The sequence below is a fragment of the Vulpes vulpes genome, chromosome 13 (assembly GCF_048418805.1).
Source record: "Vulpes vulpes isolate BD-2025 chromosome 13, VulVul3, whole genome shotgun sequence".
Classification (NCBI taxonomy): Eukaryota; Metazoa; Chordata; class Mammalia; order Carnivora; family Canidae; genus Vulpes; species Vulpes vulpes.
The window spans coordinates 27023574-27044003 of NC_132792.1; the positions used below are offsets into that span (position 1 = coordinate 27023574).

The window sequence follows — 20430 nt, forward strand, 5'->3', positions numbered from 1 at the left end:
AAACTGTATTATGTCAGATATATAAAATTGATAGAGAAATCTTCTCAAAGCTTTGAAATATTAGAACCGAAGGCTTTCTGCGTTTGTCAATTAATGGCTTTTGTGGCAGAGGGACTAAGGTACCTAAAACACTGCAACACTTTAAAATCTACAACAAAAGGAAAAAAACTACTAATACTTGTTTTTAAAACTCATGAGTTATAATAATGCAAAACAAATTTGTCATTTTTGCTGATTTTCAATGTTTAAACATGCAGTATAAATTACAAATATACCATTACATCTATAAGAAAACAATGATGTATAAAATCCTTATGATAAATAAAATTATTGCATTTAATGTCACTTTCTTGAGAACCAAAGTCATCAAATTCCTTAATGTCATATTAAACATAAACAATACCAGTTGAAACTAGAAGAAATGTATGCCAATACCAGGTTCTGACCACGAAAATAAAGGAGTTAAAGCCCTGCAGTTTGTCTGAATTAGGTCAGATAATCATGGAAACAAAAGAGTATTTAAAATTATTTATTTTATCATTATGCACAATGAAGGAAAGCATTATAGAGAGCAGAGTCCTTTCCCACCATAAAATTATTTACACCCATATATTTAGCTAGAAACACTAGCTAGAAGAGGTACTGGTATATTCCATTTGTAATAATTTCTCTACAGCAGTTGTCTTACACTTGGAGCATGTTGAAAAAAAATATTGCCTCGTAGGTCTTTTTTTTTTTTTTTTTGAGTCTCAATCACTAAGAGCTCAAGGTACTCTGAGAGAATCCTGGTGTCCTAGATGGTCTGATGAATGCATTAAAAATCAAGCAATGTATTTGTATTCTGAAAATACTCTTATATCCATATAAATGCTGCTTGAGTTGTGGAGCTCACATCTCTCCTACTGGCACGATGACACGTGAAGAACATCTGTTATGAAAGCTTCACGCCAATTTTGTTCTGTTCCTTTTTCATTAGCCGCTGTGCCTCTTTCTCCATTTTCTTCCTCTGTTGTTCTGCTGCTCTCTTTTCTCTGTCTGCTATCTTCTGCTGCCTGGAAAGAAATATATTATCTTTACTTTTAGAAAATGGCAAATGAATTCTAGAAAGAAATAGCAGTGCCCTTTTTACTAATATCAAATGTAAGCTCGAAAAATCTTCATTCTTCTCACTACTTTGAAAATTTCAAAGATTTTAAAAAATGGTACCTCTTAATTCTTAGAACATGCCTCGCAAAACAAAACAGTATTATCTCTATGTTACAAATAAGTAAAATGAGGCCCAAAGGCTAAGTGACTTGTCCAAAGTCATAAAACGAAGTACAAGGATAAGAACCCACATCTTCCAATCCCTCTTCTTCAGATTATTTTCACTAACACACTACCTCCATTGGACCACACCTTCTTTTTGATACCATTCTGAAAAGCCTGATGTTGAGGATTGAATCTCCTGTTCTAATAGCTAGAAATTCTCCTAAAGGAAGTCAAGAACACAGATGTACAGGACACAATGCACAAAGAAAACAGATATGTAACACAAGCTTTCCAAGTGGAAACTAGGAACCTATTTAAGAATTAGCATTTGGCCAGCTCTACCGATGAAGGGTCAGAATTGTGGGGAGCTGCTGATTATACATTATGAGATACTTCCCTCCTTCCTGGCCCCTCCCTGACTCCACTGAGCTAGAGTCACTAGCCTCTCTCTTGTTACTGAATGGCTTGCGTGGGAAGGGGGAGTGGGGGGACACAGGACAAAAACAGAAGCTGGTCCTGCATCTAAGGTAAAGGGTATGAAAAAATAAGTGAAGAAGTATGCAAGGGTGAGGAGGCAAGCTGTGGCTCACAGCTGTACATGGGATAGGCAACACGGGTTATAAAACAGAAAAATCCAGTGTGAGATTACCTATGTACAGGACAGCTCAAAGCGGACTCTGGTGAGTGAAATGTAGATACCATTCTCATCATATTTATAAGTGGGGAGTGAGCAGAGTTGTATATGACGAAAATTCGAAAAAGTAGAGGGACTTATTTTAGGCAATATTTTGACTTTCACTATCAATTAGCCAAGGTTTCAGAAGAATAGTTTAAAAGAAATTTACTTTTTATTAGCTCTGATCACGTTCGAGCAAATCTGATAATCGGCACTAAAAAAGCCAAAATGCCAGTGCCAAAAGGAGAGCTGGAAAAATAATTATAAAGAGCTGACAAGCTTACAAACAGTAAGATCCTCAAGCTTTCACTTGATTACTAGCTGAAGTATAAACAACAACAATTAATGTTTCTGGAAAAGGAGGCAATTTAGAGATAACTGCAGACAAAGTCTATTTTTCCTCTCCAGATACACACCTGGCATTACTGAATTATTAGAATCTCCTTCCTTAGCATTACTGAATATAGTACGGGCAGTATTAAGTGGGAGTGGGAAACAGGCTGAGTCAGAGGACATGGAGTGTGAACACACTGTTCTTCTGGGGGCAATAACAGCACAAGAATCCTCCATATCTCTTTGATTCTAACTTATGCAACTTGTAGCACAAAGCATGTGTATTACTGACTGACAGGCTCCCTCTCCCAAGCTGTCATATAATATAAAACACTAGGGTTAGAGTTTTGTTTTTTATTTTTGTCTTGTTTTGTTCAGAGTGCAAGAGGGTAGTGTGGAAAAAAGGCTTTGGTACACAGTGAGTGTGAAGATACTTGTGAACTCATAATGCTGTCATTAGGATTACTGTATTCAGAATGAACAGACCCCTCTTTCATCCTGTGGTTAATGACTCTAATAATAACTAGAACCCCCAAAAATGTTCTAAAACACCTGGACTTTTATATCTATGATTTAACCAAAAGAGAGTAAAAAAATAGATAACATCTTTTTTTGATGATCCATGCAAATAAAAATGTTGCTGTTTACAATTTTTAAAATACTTCTTTTACAGTGAATAATGATTAAATAAAAACTGAATATTTAAAACTCTCATGACTTTACTTTTAAAATGTGATGCATCTCTGTTAAAAAAAATGCTTAAGATAGGAAGGACAAGACAAAAAAAAAAAAAAAATTCAGCCATAACTCAACTATATCCTCTGCTGGCTGTTCATGGTAACTGCAGTTAATTGATGAAGACAGAAAGGGAAAATATAAAAATGAAATCAGTTACTTATTTTCTATTCCTATTATAAAAACAATCTTTAAAAAAAAACTGACGGAGATCAAGGGTGGCTCAGCGATTTGGCGCCTGCCTTTGGCCCAGGGCATGATCCTGGGGTCCTGGGATTGAGTCCCACGTCGGGCTCCCGGCATAGAGCCTGCTTCTCCCTCCTCCTGTGTCTCTGCCTCTCTCTCTCTTTCTCTCTCTCTCTATGTCTATCATAAAATAAATAAGTAAATCTAACCCCTCCCCCCAAAAAAACTGACATCACTGTGCTTTACTATATCATCTTTAAAAATAAAAAAATATTTAAATACATTTAAATATCTGAGCTTTTCACCAGTGACGATGGTCACAAATTCTTTTAGGGTAAATATTATTTACTCTTTGACCTGATGCAGCAGTAGCAAGTAAGTTTATTGCTCACAAAAACAAAGATATAAGAAGAGCAACACTAAAAAAACAAACTTGAAGATCTCAGGAATAGTATTTTCTTCTCTGTAGAATGGACAGTACCTGACAATTATTTACCTCATAGGATTTTTGAGTACATCAACTGAAATATATATATAAATGCAGAGTGCTATGTAAGTTATTTCCATTCGAATGTGCAGTGCTGGGCACTATTCTAGACCATGGGGAAACAAAAATGAAGGTATAATTTTTAACCTAGAGGAATATATAGTGGTGGCTCACATTTTAAGAGATAACTATGCTTTACAAGGAATGTAGTATAAAGCAAAGAGTATAATATGATGTATATATGTAAAAGATCTCATTTCCCATTAATAACATTTTTACTCTTTTGTTCCTATAATGCTTTGTATTCTTGGTATCTGTGGGGTTTTAATCATATGAAATAGCATATTCAGTTTGAAATTAAAAAAAAGAATCCCCTACTACCTAAGCTCAAGTGAGAAAGTATGAAGAAAGATACAACTCTGCAGAATAAGCTTTCTTGACCTCAGATGTAACATAAACAAATGGAGTTCTTCTACTCAAGTTGCAATGTAAATATTCCTAAAATACCTCAGAACTTCTTCTGCTTGCCAGGCTGCATCTTCTTCTTCTTCCCATGCATTGGTATTTTCCTGCCAAGTATCTAAGTCACCTAATTCAGGCTACAACAAAATACAAAACAAAATTATGATAGTAAAGAGCTCTTCTTTCTCTTTAGCAGTCAATAAGAGTATCTTTTATAACGTGACTCAGACCTGGTCACTCCCCTGTGTATTTTTCATGTCCTACGTAAGGCCCCTGGTCTGCCTGAAACTGAGGTGTTTCCTGTAATGCATGACTTTCGTATTCACAGTGCTGAGCAGGTCCAGCTTTCTTTGTATTTTGTATTTTATACTGATTTTTATTTTCCTGCCTACTTTAAGGTGGAATGGACAAGAACAGAACATTTCTTCTTTCTGTTTCTCTCTTTTCAGTGAGAGGACAGGGGGAGAAGAGACTGGAGATGGAATGAGAGATGCCTAAGTACTCTGTGCTGGGATGAACCAGAGGACCTGAAGTTCCCAAACTGGCACAGTCATTTTCATTTAAATGTAAGTAATTTATAGATTTTTCAGTGGTTCTTACTATGTGGGTCCAAGGCAAAAACAACAAATCAGGCAAAATTTAGTCTTTACCAGAGTACTTTTATATCGTGTTTTTTTTTTTTTTCCCACCACCTGTCCTACTAACTGATCCCAGTAGGGATATTAGAACCGAAGGCTAGACCTCTGAAAGTTCACTTTTTCTTCCACAAACCAATAAAAATGCTCATTCTGGAATGTTATTTAGGTTTATGAGCATAAAATACATGGCACCAATCTGTGAATAGATTTACTGTATTTTCTTTTGAGCACTTACACTTAAAACTGAAAAAAAAAATGTGTGGTTTTCTCTTCCTAACCATAAGCATAATACCATCCTCTGTTAAAACTTTAGTGTATTTCTGATTACCAGTTTAATAAAAGTCTCTAAAAGTAGAATACCTAAATCAAATAAAAAAATTTTTTTCAAGCCTCTGAACCGAAATACAAAATGACCCTCTTGAAAAATTATACCAACTTAGCCTACTGACAGCAACAGGGATCAAGTGTTGTTTCCCTGTAACTTTGTCCATATTGTAATAGCCTTCTTTCCTCTTCACTAATTTGTTAAGATTTGAAAATGGTGTCTTGTTATTTTACTTTGGATTTCTTTGAGAACTACTAAGATCAAACTTTTCTTCATGTTATCAAGTTATATCTATTAGTACATGTATCCATTTTTCCATTGAGGTGTCTGAACTTTCTGGGTATAAAATATTTAGGCACTAAAACCACAAAAAGAGAGTGGTATCTGATCCTTTAGTAGAAATGGCTTTCTAATTTAAAAAAATTTTAAGGATAAGAATGATAGATCTGCTACATAAAAACTAAAGATGGGGTGCATAAATGGTTCAGTTGGTTAAGTGTCCAACTCTTAATCTCAGCTCACGTCTTGATCTCAGGGTTGTGAGTTCAAGCCCCAAACTGGGCTCCATGCTGGCGGAGTGCCTACTTAAAAAAACAAAAAACAAAAAACACCTAAACACATCTGCCCATTGAAAACATCCAAACTAAATTATAAAGCCAACAACAAACCAAAAAATTGTAAAAGATGACAGAAAAAAGTTAATATCCTTAGTATAAAAAGAGCTATCACAACAATACAGATGACTAAACTCCAGAAGAAAAATAAAATGTGAAATTTAAAAGAACATAATTGGTAGAATGAGTGGTAAGATATTTTTGGAGTAGAGAACAAAGTGCAGTAGATTACCATTTTCTCCTAAACTACCCCCTTATTTCGTCTGCTGGGAGGAAAACGCACAGAAATAGCATTGGAGACATTTTCTATCTACACTGTTTATCCTTTCCAACTCTGTGGGGAATTATATATTTACAACTTAATAATACTAATACAATTCTGTAATACTAGATTCGTGTTTTAAAAACTTATAATTATAAGAAAGAGGCAAACATTTACTAATTCATTGGATAAGTCTAACCCACTTTACCAATATGGAGCAAACATATGAATAAAGCATAAAGTTTAGAAATATAAAAAATTAAATATGCTGTGCCATTTTAGAGAAATATCAATGGTGCTCTCATAGCATGATGTATAAATGCATAAAAATTATCAAAATTTGCATTATTTATGTGTGATCATTTAATATTGCACCTTCCCCACTAGAATGCATTCTTTTGAAGCAAGGACTCTACCTGTTTTTCTTACTTTCCACTATAGTACTAGCATCTACCACACTGTTTCGCATGAGTAGGAATAATTTTTGATCAGTGAATTAAAGACATACACAAACATGGGTCCCCTGGAAAGAGGGGGCCTCTGAAGCACCATGCAGTTTAAAATAGACAGATGTGGTGATTTAAAAATATGTCTGCAAATTCTTTGGCACTCTTCCTCAAGAGGTAGAGCTTAATTGCCCTCCCCTTGCACGTGAGCTGGACTTGGTGACTAATATTTAATGAAAATAATGTGGAGGTGACAGTGTGTCACTTTTAAGACTAAGTGATAAACAATCATTGTGGCTTTGCATCTGTGTGCCTTCTCTTTCTCAGGGATTGCTTGTTCTGGGAACGTCAGTGGTTATGTTGTATGGAAACTCAAACAGCCCTTCGGAGAGGTCCATGGTAAGGAACTGAGGTTTTGTACAACCAACTAGCATTAACTTGCCAGGCATGTAAAGTGAGCCATCTTTTTTTTTTTTTTTTTTTAAGTGAGCCACCTTTGAAATGAATCCTCCAATTCCAGTCAAACCTTCAGATGACTACAGCCTCAGCTAATGATCTGTCTGGAAAATTCTTAGAAACTCTGAGCCAGAACCACTCAGTTGAGTCACTCCTGTATTCCCAACCCCTAGAAACTATATGAGATAAAGAGTGTTTATTGTTTTAAGGCACTAAGTGTGGGACTATTATATAATAATAACATGATAAACTTGATCATAATTAGTAATCAATAATTAATCAATCGAAGCATGTTTAAGGTCAGATCTGAGAAGTTTGGACATTTGTGTTCTTCAAAAAATTCAAAGCTGATTCTGAGATACTACCAAGGTTGAGAACCACAGTTATACTTTCCTTACTACTTTTATCTTTCAAGTAACACATTTATCAAACCTACTAGAAGTCAAATTATACTTTAAATGTAAATATCCTCTACTAAGGAAACAATTCATGATTCCCTTAAAAATAATCTGCTTTTAAGTTTAAATTTCAGTGGTAATCTCTTTAAAGGTTACATATTTATTTATTTATTTTGTAGAGAGGGAAAAGTGAGAGCAGGAGCACTCATGGTGGTGGGGGTGGCAGGGGGGAGTAGAAGAAAGAGAATCTTAAGCCAGCTCCACACCCAGCACAGAGCCCAACACAGGGTTCCATCTCACAACCCTGAGATCATAACCTGAGCCAAAATCAAGAGTCAGACACTCAAACAACTGAATCACCCAAGTGCCTCTAAAGGTCACATTTGTAACATACTGTGTCTATCTTTTATGTGTACAATGGGACTCTGGTCTCAGTAGCTGATGTAATTTATAATCTCATAAAAGGGTAAGATTGGCAAAATTCCAGATTAACCTCTCTCATATGCTAAGCCTGTTTGAAAGCACAGAAATACAAATATTATGTTCAATTCATTTTGATTTTTTTTCAAGAAAACAAGTAAAAACAAACCCTTGCCTATATATCATTAACATACTTACAGATTGATGAATAAAAGGCATATCTTGTGTAGCTGCTAATCTACTAGAGAAACCTGTGCTACCATCTGGAATGCCAAAATTTAATGGTTCTCTCTTCTTAATAATTATCTGAAAGATTAATAGAAACAGAATTATAGGAATATTTTACATATCATATAAAAATAGACAAGATAATTAAATGACCAAAGTATTCTGTAATTATTTAAAATATGCCCTTTCTTTTAAAATTTATAATGCATTTTTTTAAGTCTGTAAAGAATATCAAAATTCCTAGGCAACTGTCACGCAAATCATTTACACACTTAAGAAAAATTCCATTTTCCTTTTTCTAAAAACACAAATTTTCCTCTTCTTCTCTAGACCCACAACATATAAGGTGACACTTTTATCACTGTATTAAATAAGAACATGTGTTACATACTACTATAAAAGTATAACCACCTCTCCGCATATGGTTATCTGTGAGCGCATTAGCTCTTTCAAGATAGTAGTATTAGCTTTGTAGCTTAAAAACATTTTCAGTCTAATTTATTAAGGTACTACTGTAATATTCTGGGTTCTTCCTCTTAAGAGTAGCAATATGCTTCTAAAATATAAAGTATTTATCTATGAAGACACTCAAACTCCTTGAAAAATACACAACTTAATGTTCTTTGGCATTGAGACATTTGACCAACTAGATAAAAACAATCCTGATTATAAGATGTAAATGTTAGAAGCCTTGAAATTATAAAAATGAATTTATAGCTGAAACTGGTTGGGAGGTAGAAGAGGATAGAAAAAAAAAACCCAGGGATCCCTGGGTGGCTCAGCAGTTTGGCGCCTGCCTTTGGCCCAGGGCGCAATCCTGGAGTCCCGGGATAGAGTCCCACATCGGGCTCCCAGCATGGAGCCTGCTTCTCCCTCCTCCTGTGTCTCTGCCAATCTCTCTCTCTGTCTATCATAAATAAATAAATAAATCTTTAAAAAAAAAAAAAAAAGAAAAAGTTTTAATAAAAAAAAATCCTAATTGGAAGGGTGGAATAAATAATGTCTTCATTTTATAAAGTGTATTTTTAAGAAATATTTTCTATGCATGACTAAATAAGAAATGGGATTCTAAGTTTTGTTTTTGTTTTAAATACAGTGACTAGTGAGGTAAACTGGAATAACAGCATCATAATATTTGGAAGAGAGGGAAGAGTAGTGAGCATAGTATGAAATAAACCTTCATCTACCATAGTATGAAGTCAATGGATAATGTCTTGTTTGGTATATCAAGACACAGCAACATAAGCATATTATATATAGATATGATTAAAAAAACACTACAAACCCAAATAGGAAAAGTTATGAGTGACTGATTCTGAGAAGTAGAATTGGCTATAGGGAATAATGGGGCAGAAGTCTGTTGCTTTTCATTATAAGCTCTTCTACATTCTCTGATTTAAACTTTTTTTTAAAGTATATGTACTAGGTATCCCTGGGTGGCGCAGCGGTTTGGCGCCTGCCTTTGGCCCAGGGCGCGATCCTGGAGACCCGGGATCGAATCCCACGTCGGGCTCCCGGTGCATGGAGCCTGCTTCTCCCTCTGCCTGTGTCTCTGCCTCTCTCTCTCTCTTTCTGTGACTATCATAAAAAAAAAAAATTTAAAAAAAATTAAAAAAAAATAAAGTATATGTACTATTTTGATAAAAAAGAAAGGAAAATATTCAGCCACTGTTCCTTTTCCAATAATTCCCTCCACTTTTAAGTGATCTTCCATATCTAACTCAAAAGGGATTAAATAAAGTGTGGATGACTACATAAGCCCATAATAATTGTTCTGTTCTCAGAGCCCTGCATCAGTTTTATAATGGTTACAAATAATGAAAACAATACCTATCAGTTTGTAAGCAGCACTAAACTGTGAACTCTTTTAAAGTCAGAACTTTATCTTACTTCAGTTTAGACTACAGCAGAGACTGCAGTCTAGAATCTGGTCTACAGCTGGACTTCAGTAAATGCATATATAACTTTCGAAGATCTGGGTGTATAACTTATTAGATCTATGTCACTTGAATAAATAAACTTGTTTACATGACAAAAAACACAAATTGATTAGAAATCGGCTTTCTGACAAATACTAATCATACTGTCTGATTTAAATATAGGAATCTGAGAAGCAATTTAATTATTTAACCTCCCATAGCACAAATATTTTACATACTTTCTGAGTTTTCCTTATAGTTGGTGTCATGTCCTTAAAATAGTCAGGTTCCAGTTGTTCCAAAGCATTTTGTTGTGTTGCTACATTCCCATTCCCTCCTTCAATCTTTACACTTGTGGGGGCATCTTCATCCCAGGAAGTCCACTCTTCAACATCAGTCTACATTGAATCCATCAATAGCATCAGCCACAAACAGTAACCTAATCAACAGCTCTTTCATCATTTATTAGAAAAACAGGCTTTCTAGGGGCACCTGAGTGGCTCAGTTGGTTAAGTGTCTGCCTTCGGCTCAGGTCATGACCTCAGGGTCCTGGGATGGGGCCCTGCATCAGTCAGGCTCCCTGCTCAGTGGGGAGCCTGCGTGTCCCTCTCCCTTTGCCCCTCCTCACTACTCATGCTCTCTTTCTCTCCTCTCTCAAATAAATAAATAAAATCTTAAAAAAAGAAAGAAAGAAAAACAGGCTTTCTAAAACATTGGTTTTCAACCTTTTTGACAAGAAAATATAAATTTTTTTAACATATACCAAAACTAGATCAAAAGTTTTAAAAAAAACTTTGTTTTACTAAAGTTGGATGATCGGTTCTACCCATTAAAAAACCAAAACCAAAACCAAAGCAAATGCTTTAAAAGCTGAAATCACATTTAGAACTACAGTCCACAGGAAGAATATTGAAATTTGCATCTTAAGCCTAACTGCGTTGATTAAAAAATAAAAACAAAAGCTAAAACAAACATTCTTAATAGGATTTATACAAGACAGAGTTCTCAGATATAATATTCAAAATGTCCATGAAACAACTCAAATTTATTCAGTAAACAAATCAATAAATTTGAACTTGCATGGAAAGAAAGTAAAAATGTTATAATTATCTAAGACTTTAAGATAGTTATAAAAATACTATACCAAGCAATAGCAATCATTCTTGAAATTTTTGGAAAATAGAAAATCTCAGCAAAATAACAGAAAATACTATGAAGAATCAAATAAAAATTTTAGAGTTAAAAAATATAACCATAACAAAAAAGCTTGATCTGACTACCAAATTAACTTTGAAATGGACATACTAATTAATGGTCTGCAGACCAGTTTGAAAACTATGGCTTTGGAATATTTATTCAACCTTTAAAAAATTACCTGTTTGGGAACTGATGAATAATCAACTGTAGTTGGCAAAGTTATTTGGTCTCCACTTAATTTCCGTCCTCTGCCAGATCTAAAATAAAAATGAAGTAACTTATTTCAATAACTACCAAAACAAACATGACTAAAAGCACTATGGACTAAAGGCTAATAAAAGATCTTTTATAATTATACAATTATTTAAATAATTAAGTTACTCATTAAAATATGAAAAGAAGAGGCATGCATCAAATATCTTTGAAATGTGTTTAAAATCTTAGGACAACAAAATTGCTTTTTGGCTTAGGACAGAATTATAGACAAACTCAGGAGGAATATAAAGACAAAAACGAAAATGTGAAGTGATTTCAAATGATGTTCCTTCAAACCATGCTCTGTGGTAAAACTCTGGGACACCAAATCCATTTTTTTTTTTTGTTTGTTTGTTTTCTTTAGGATTATTTGAGAGAGAGAGAAAGAGAGAGAGTATGTGTGTACATGTGTAGGTGAGCAGGGGAGAGAATCCTCAAGCAGGCTCCCAGTAGAACTTGGTCCCATGACTCATGAGATCGTGACCTGAGCCAAATCAAGAGTTGGAGGCTCAGCCAACTGAGGCATCTAAGTAAGTGCCCCCATCTATGCCATTTTAACCAGGATGGCTTGGCTTTTGTTTGTTTTACCTGTTTGGGTTTTTGTTAAGATTACCTACAAACTATCAAAAAGACTGAAAATCACTGGATTGAATTAAACTGTAATTGACAAGTTTTAAAGATTAGAAAGAGAAACACTATATTAAATGAAATAGGTATTATAACTCAGTTGCTGAGAGCATGGGCTATGGAAACTAGTTGGTAAATCATAGTTTTAAATGTTACTCCTATTAATTATGAGTCACGTTAGAATCAACTAGCCTCTCAAGCTTCAATATCCTCATCTGCAAAATAGAAGTATTCAAATCTACTTTTGTAGGGTTATTGTAAGGATTTAATTGACATATTTAAAGCAGCTAGACACTACACAGTGCCCAATATATAATAAGACACTAAAAAAAATGGTACCTATTATGAATGATCAATTACTTGCTTCATTTCAAATAATCTATAAAGCATCTACTTAGAGCTAACTGGTAAAATTAGTTATTTTTACTACAAAATTAAAAATCATATTTTGTTCAAAGGATAAATAGAAAATACGGTCTACTACTAAATTGATTATGTGAACCTGGTACTTTAGAACACATGATCTAGGTTCGTTCTGACACATAAGAAAAGCTTATTCTAACAAGAAGTCTGTTTTCTTTAAAAGTGAACATACAATCAATCCTAAATACATTTACATTCACAATTATCATGAAATTTATAGTGGCAACAACTGTCCTCAATACTTTTTAAATCAAATGCACTTTCTTTTATCAAAAGTGTTTCAGTTTTAGAAAATACATATGCAAAGAGAAAAACACCTATAATATATCTTGTTAACCTCTAGCATTCCAGCAATTAATACCCATACTTATCCTACTTTACCTTGTGAATTTCTAGCTATTCCTCCTCATGCCCTGATGATCTGAGCACTTAGTTCATTATTTTCCCTACTTCCCAAATCCTGTTCTCTTCCTGGGTGGGCTCAATAGTTACCTAAATTTTCCATTTCTTTCTTGACTTTTCTCCCTCCAAGTGTTCATCTTTACTCTATTCCGTCCACTCATTCCCACTGCCATACTATGGACGTATTTTTAAAAAATATCTCAAATCACTCTACCTCTAACAATAAATGTCCTTAATCCTCAGAGTTTTAATAGTTACAGTATAGAACTATAGAACTATAGCTTTAGGGTATAGTAGTATGACGAAATAGAAGGAATTCAGATCTTTGGATGACTTACTAAAATAGAAGGACTTATCTGACTAGGACTAAGTAGTACACATTCCACATTCTGGAATATTATTTAAGAGAAAAAAAAATCTATTTTGTTTGGGTTTTTTCTGTTTAAGTTTTTTTTTTAAATATAAAAACATTCATATTGTAATATACAAAGACATATGTATGCCTAATTCCACCTAACCACCTTAAAACATTCTGGTAATGAAATAATTATGTACTAAAAACTGTCTTATTCTACCAGTGAAAACTGGCTTGCTTTTTTCTGAAATTCTACAGGAATAAGAATGTGATTTTAATTGAAGATGTAAGAATTTGAAAGAATGAAAAAAAATGAAACTCTACTTTTTAGATCTGAAGTACAGAAATATAAAAAAAAAACACCAGACAGTATTGAATGAATAATCAAGTTATTTAGCTTAAATATAGTCTGCCCTGCCTTTTTATAATTATGAAGGCATCCAAAACCAACAAGAAGCTAAACAAGTCAATTTGAACATAAAATTTGTTTACCTGCATATTAATCTCTTTAGGAATGAGAATACTGTTGCAAGGCAGGTGCAAACTTTAAATAACCGAAACTGTGTGATAGCCATGGTGGGAATCAAAACCTGTGGAAAAAGCACAAAAATAAATGATTTGATAAGCTATCTTCTCATTCTGAAGTCAAGCTGAAAGGTCCTACTATGAGCTATGAAAATCAAACATTTTTTTACTTTTTTTTTTTGGAAACCACAAATTTAACACAGTATATTTTATTTTGTTTTAAAAATTTTATTTATTTATTTGAGAGAGAGAGAGCATGTGTGAATGGGAGGGGGTGCAGGGAGAGGCAGACCGAGGAAAAAGAATCTCAAGTAGACTCTGTGCTTAGTGTGGAGCCCAATGTGGATCTCACAACCCTGAGATCAAAAGCTCAGCCAAAATCAAGAGTCAGACACTCAATCTAAGTCACCCAGGTACCCCATACACAGTAAATTTTAAAATTAAAACGTAAATCACATTGACAATTCAAGAAACAAGATTTTTAAGTTTTCAATAGGAAACAACTTTTTGAAATATTCTCAGGATATTTTCCCCCCTCAGGATATTTTTTAACTGAACTCCAATTATTTATTTATGATTTGTTTTCTACTGTAAAATTAAAAAAATCAAAAAAGCATAAAACAGTATATATTGAGTCTTCTGCACCTTTTGAAGTTTGAACCACATGAATACTAACAGTACTATTCAAAATATTTTTAAATGTTTTTAAATTTCAGATAGATACATTTTAATATGCCCATTTTATAGATGAGGAAATTGAGTTAAGAGTGGTCAAATCACTTGTCCCAAGTCACATAACAAAGAACTTGAAAGTAATCACAGAGATCATCTAGTCCACATGGTTCACATATCTGGGGATCCTTTAAAGAAATGATACCTAGGTCTAACCCTAGTAAATCAATTAAATTATATTCTCTAAGAGGCAAGTTCCAGTTAAACTAGTAAGCCTACAAAGGAGACAAAAAATAGCCAATAGAAAAGGGAGCAAAAAAAGGGGAGGGGAGCAGAAAACAAGGTAAAGAGGTACAAATAACAGATGGGACAAGAAGAAGGAAAATATACCATGCTAACACGAATCAAAAAGAAGCTGAAGTGACTATTTCAATGTCAAAGAGTAGATTTCAGAGAAAATAATATTAGCAGACATAAAAATGGCCCTTTCATAATGATAAAAAGCATGTAAGAATCCAAAATATTTATGTCCCTAATAACGGAATTATGCCAATATCACAAGAGGTGACATTACCAGAGAGTCTGCTGATATTTAAAAGGCTATTAAGAAAATATTACAAACAACTTTAAGTCAAATCTATTGGCATATAGATCTATACTTAGCCTGAGTGATAGCAACACTCTGATACCTCATCCTAATTACTCTTAGAGCCACTATTGCCATTCCCTTCAGAGAAGGACAAAATACACAGCTAGCTCTTTTTATTTCTAGAATTACAAAGGTAGAAAGGCCAAGTAGACTCTTTACAGTAACAGTTCAAAAGGCTCCCTTAGCAATGCTCATACATTTAGGTTATATCTTCACATGAGCTCAATGATTTATGGAATGCTTGTATTTGGAGCTTACTAATTGAGAGGATGGAAAGAATAGTGACTCTAAGAGTATGAACCAAAAATAAATAAATAAATAAGAATTTCACTATTCAAGTAAGTTAAATACTTCTGTCAAAAAATACAATTAGTGGTTTACTAGGTTTCAAAAAATGCAACAATTTTGACTTCTCCTTTCTCTTAGTCTTTTATGTCCAAACTACCAAAAGGCCTTATTCCATTTCTTAATACTGCCCATATTCTTCCCTATTTCCACTGCAATCTCCCTAGCATAGGTCTGTATTGCTTCTTGATGGGGTATTATTAAAAAAATTTTTTTTAAAGATTGATTTATTTCAGAAAGAGAAAGAAGGGGGTGGGGGGCAGAAGGAGAGAATCTTCAAGCAGAGTTCCCAATGACCATAAAGCCCTATACAGGTCTTGATCCAATGATCCATGCATGAGATCTTGATCTGAGCCTAAACTAAGAGTCGGACACTCAATTGACTAAGCCACCCAAGGTGCCCCTATTGTAAAGTCTTCTTATCACACTTACATTCTCTACTTCATACTACAGTTATTTCTATATACCTTATCTGTCCTGTACAATAGAGAATCTTGTTTATCTTGTACCTCAAGTTATCAGTTGCAAAGCAAGACCTGAAAGGCTTAACTACTTCATTACGACTAGAATGATCTGAATAGTTAAGATGATGAATAAAAGCTCCACTTTAAAGCTGAATTCATCAAGAATTAAAGTCTCAATCAAAAGGAGGCAAATTTCTCTCAATGAAAATTTATGCTAAATTTTCAGAAAAATTGTAAACTAAAAAAGATAGCTAGAAAAGAGATTGTATGAAACGTGGCGCTTGGGGGCAATGGGGACAGAACTGAGGAGGTACTCTATCAGGAAGTTTTGAAGGGAGAAGACCTTTAATATTTAAGGGCTAGAGAGAAGAATGGGCCTCAGGATATATACATTGAATGCAGAGTTGAAAATAAATTTCATATAGAGCCTTGGTAACCACTGTCATCACCTTGCCAGTGTTATTGTTCAGTATCTGTCAACTTGAATGACTTCAATGGTAACTGGAAACAAAATTTAAAATTTTGTCCAACATTAAAACAGAAAATGGGACTATTGTTGACAACAGAACAGATTCTCCCTAGCAATTAAGAATATCCTCATTCTGGAAAATTTGCTTTTGTGATTATCAAGAGAGGATCTAAGATTCATTGACCAGCTACTAATATGCTAAGCATTATCTACAAATGATGTCTCTTAACCCATAAAACCATCTTATGAGATAGACATTACTGCTCTCATTTCATAAAATTGAAGCACAGAGAGTAAGCACATGTTTCCATGTTCCCACACCCACTGATTCAGATTTAAACCTAGGTCTGTTTAATTCAAAAGCCAAGAACATTTCACAAACAATAAACATTCTTAGTAATTCGGTGATGGAAATTATTATAATTTCCAGACTACATTTTCCAACCAGTTGCAATGAAATGAGGAAAATGCAATCAAGTTACATTAACTTGATTGATACTTAACTACCAACACTTTTGATTTGATCAATTACACTGATTTGCAGGCTGGAATATTCTTTGGGACAGTTATTTAACGTTCCAATTCAATTCAACAAACATATATATTTAGCACCCATATGTAACAGATGATCCCCTGCCTGATGGTAAAAACTACTCACCCAGTACAGAGAAACCCTGTGTTTGTTGCTCGATTGTCACAGACTAGCGACAATGCAAGGGACTAAGGAGACTGTGCTCCAATCAGTCTTACTCAGTTTGATATTTTTAGGTCTCAGCCAATTCCAAGCACATAGTGGGTACTCAAATTTGTTGAAGGGAAAAATGACATTCCTTGAGCACTCAATATGTTCAAGATATAGTTCTAGACAATGTATCTTCTATCACATCACTGGAATCCTAAGGACAGGGGAGGTTCATCCACTTAACAGAGGAGGTTGACAGGCTTATATTTACTCACCCAAGATTTAAAGAGACTGATTGCAAAGCCCAGGCTCTCCCCAAACCACATCCCATTTGATAAACCTTGTAATTTCATGCTCATTGCCTCAGTTTGATTTTTGAAAAGCCCTCTAGGTAGCCAATTTAAGTATGCACCATAGGCTGCTTTGCACTTTGGTTACTTCAAAATACTTTCTAAAACTGAGAACTACTAATATAACCTAATTTTCAAATTAGAATTTCCTTTAAAATTAGGAGGAAAACACAAAAACTTGAGCTATAGCGAAAAGGATCAGAATTATTAAGCAACCTATTTTTCAGTGCTTTTAGAGAAATGACATCTGTAGGAAATCAACAGGAATGATTGGTCAATGATAGGTAGGTCAAGTGAGTAAGATCCAGCTACAACTTTAGAAAAGAACACTAGGTTAGAAGCTGCAAAATTAAATGTATCTTTTTTCCTTCTAATTCCCTGTAAACTGCTGGCCAGATGCTTTCGGCAGAGACACTATAGGACAATTTGTTAAGCAAGCCAAGCCAAAATCTTTTAGTACATACTAAATAAGTCTTCAACTGCTGTAATTCTAAAAAGGTATTTTTGAAATTTTTCAGTATCAAAATTGTTAAAAAAAAAAAAAAACCATATGATTTAGCACAGTACAGAACAGCCTCAAATTCAGTTTGTAACTCTTAAGTTGGTTAAGGAATATCACAAGGCTCCAAAAAAAAATAATACCTGAACTCACTTATGTGAAAAACCAAGGAGAAAGGAACTAAGACGTAGAAGGGGGCGCAGGTTAAGTGGACTGTACCACCTCCGGCCACTCAGGGGCCCTCAAATATGTGACACCGAGACTCTTAAAAGAGCGGAGTTAAGGTCTCCTGAATGACAACGAAGGCAGGAGTTCCATAATTAAAATGCTTCGACTTCAGATAACCCCTCTGAAATTGGCTGCTGGGGGGAAAAAAATCATACCCACTGTACAGATGAGAAAAACGACAAGAGCGTTTTCAGGTTACACAATCCGACGTGCATTCGGCGCCTTGTGAAACGCTCCGAAGCGCTGGAAGTGGGTGCAGCGTAGGTTGGGATTTGGATTCTGGATAAATTTGGGAAGGAGCAAGAAGGAGCAAGGCCTGCAGACGAAGGGCAGGAGGGACCGGGAGGATTTCCCCGCTGGGAGCCCATCCCGGGACTGGAGGGCTGCTGCGCCCGCGTCCCGCAGGCGTGTCTCCCACGCGCGAGCGCCGCATGGCGAGGGCTGCACGCCCGGGGCCCGCTCCCAGTCGCGGTGCCTTCACCCCGAGGTCACCCCGACCCGGAAACAGTACCCCGGAGTGCCAGCCGGCCGGGGCAGGGAGCAAGCGGGCGGAGGGGCGAAAAGGTGGCAGGGCGGGAAGTGCGGGGCGAAGAGGAGGGCCCCCCGGGGAAAGGCAGAAGACGCCTCCCCCCACCCCCCCAGCACCGGGTGGCGTTCGGGGGGCAGTGGGGGAGGGAAGCCCCTCGCGGGCACGCGCGAGCCGCACACACTCACCTGCCCCTCCCCCTCCCCGCCCGCCCGGCGGAGGCTCCGAGAGGCCGCGGGCCGCGCGCGCACACAAGGCGCGCGCACGCGCACTGCCGGTCGCTTCCGCGAGCTCGCGCTCCGCCCGTTCAGTCCCAGCCCCGCTCATTCAAAGCCGGGCGCGCGCTCCGCCGCAGCCGCCGTTGCCTGCGCGCAGCTGCCATGGCCGCCCCCTCCTCGGGAAACCATCCCAGGCCCTCCCACTCCGCCCTCCTGGAAGGCGGGTCTCGGCGGTCTCCAGGCCCGCACTTCCGCACCCCGCCTGGTCCCGTCTGGCCCAATAGGCGAGAGGCTGCCGGTCCGGCGACCCGGCTTAGCCAATGAGCGCCGGAGGGCGGGGCTGGGGGCGGGGCGGGCGGCGGGCGGCGGGCGGCGAGGCTGGGGCGGAGGCTCGGTCCCCCGGAGGGGTCCGATGAGGTTTGCGGGCTGCACGGGCTGTCCCGTTGCAAAGCGCCTGCGCTCCTTCCGTGTTGCCCGACTCTCGGCTCCAGCCCTGCCCCTTTTCGTTCTACCTGCAGACTCCCCCTACCAGATGGGGCCAACGGAAAGCGGTATTTAGATTGCAAAAATGAGGGAGCTGCGGCGGACTCGGTGATCTGGCAGGCGGTGGGCAAGCTCCCAGTCATTGCTGCACTTCAAGGGTGCGAAACGTTGAGTGTAACTCAGGACTTCGCCTCCTCCAAGAAACTTGTGATTGAATTTCCTTTGAAGGTTAAAAACCGGCCTTTAACCTTATCCCAGCATTTGTTCCTCCCTTGCAGCTCAAGCTAGCCGTTCTCCCAAACTGAGGTTTTCTCTCTATGGTTCTCTTTGAAGTCTTTTTTTTTTTCCCCCTTCGTTTTATCCTGTATGCTATGAAAAAAACAGGGATCTTTGCTTGTGGGCGAGGGTCTCAGTAATCTGCCTCACTGTGGCACAGCGACAGTTTGTATGGTCAGAGGCTGAAAGCGCTTCATGTTTTTCTTTTTCTTTTTTTCTACTACAACTATCTTAGTCCTGTCACCTTGACCAGCCTCCATCTACCCACTTCCTTTCTAGTATCCACCCACCCATGCCACTCCAATCTGAACCACATTTCTATTCACTGCTTTATCCCCAAGAAGAGAAGAAAGAGAATGTTGTAACTCGTGCTCTAGAATGATTCCATGTAACTTTGGATACAGTATTTCATCTCTAACGCTCAGTTTCCTCATCAATAAAATGACCATAATAGCGCCTACCTCGTAGGATGACCAACCCTTTCCAAGCATATAGGGCAGAGGCTGGCACAAAGCAAACATACATAGATTAATAGTTACTGCAGCAGCTGCTGCTGCCACCATCACTACTATTACCACCACGCTTTTTCATCATCATTCCCAGTTACTACACCTCCCTAAATCCTCTGCAGTCTTTTATTTATTTACTTATTTATTTAGATTTTTAAAAAAATTATGATAGAGAAGAGAGAGACACAGGCAGAGGGAGAAGCAGGCTCCATGCCAGGAGCCCGATGCTGGACTCAGGCAGGCGCTAAACCGCTGAGCCACCCAGGGATCCCCTCTACAGTCTTTTAAACATTTGTTCTAACCTTAAATTTCTGCAAATGCCTAAATTCTAATAATTAAAAATCTCCAAATTTCTTTTTGGATTCCCCTAATTGATAATCCAAAATAGGCTACATCTCAAACGTTTTCAAATGTTTTTCTTAGACACATATCTTTGCTTC

At 36.9% G+C, this 20430-nt stretch overlaps 1 protein-coding gene across 3 annotated transcripts; it reads right to left on the reverse strand.

Annotated features, from left to right (window-relative positions):
• Window positions 1–513: 513 nt before the first annotated feature.
• EBAG9 (estrogen receptor binding site associated antigen 9) lies at window positions 514–18982 on the reverse strand. Of its 3 annotated transcripts, none has more exons than XM_025993360.2 (7): window positions 18693–18982; window positions 13588–13685; window positions 11212–11290; window positions 10076–10234; window positions 7888–7995; window positions 4176–4267; window positions 514–1052 (listed from the first exon to the last, which is right to left on the reverse strand). In XM_025993360.2, exons 2-7 carry the CDS (start codon window positions 13668–13670, stop codon window positions 932–934), a joined length of 642 nt encoding a protein of 213 aa, XP_025849145.1. In that variant the 5' UTR covers window positions 13671–13685; window positions 18693–18982; the 3' UTR covers window positions 514–931. The 3 variants fall into 3 exon arrangements, with proteins under 3 accessions (XP_025849145.1, XP_025849144.2, XP_072590143.1); XM_025993359.2 differs by lacking the exon at window positions 18693–18982 and adding an exon at window positions 18134–18491; XM_072734042.1 differs by lacking the exon at window positions 18693–18982 and adding an exon at window positions 18138–18429.
• Between the last annotated feature and the right edge of the window lie 1448 nt (window positions 18983–20430).

Coding starts and splice junctions, on each gene's coding strand:
- EBAG9 (XM_025993359.2), bottom strand. CDS start 18,346: ATGGGCTCCCAGCGGGGAAATCCTCCCGGTCCCTCCTGCCCTTCGTCT. Junction 13,686..18,133: donor TTTTCTCATCTGTACAGTGG/GTATGATTTTTT, acceptor CTTTTTCCACAG/GTTTTGATTCCCACCATGGC. Junction 11,291..13,587: donor CTAAAGAGATTAATATGCAG/GTAAACAAATTT, acceptor TTTTTATTTTAG/ATCTGGCAGAGGACGGAAAT.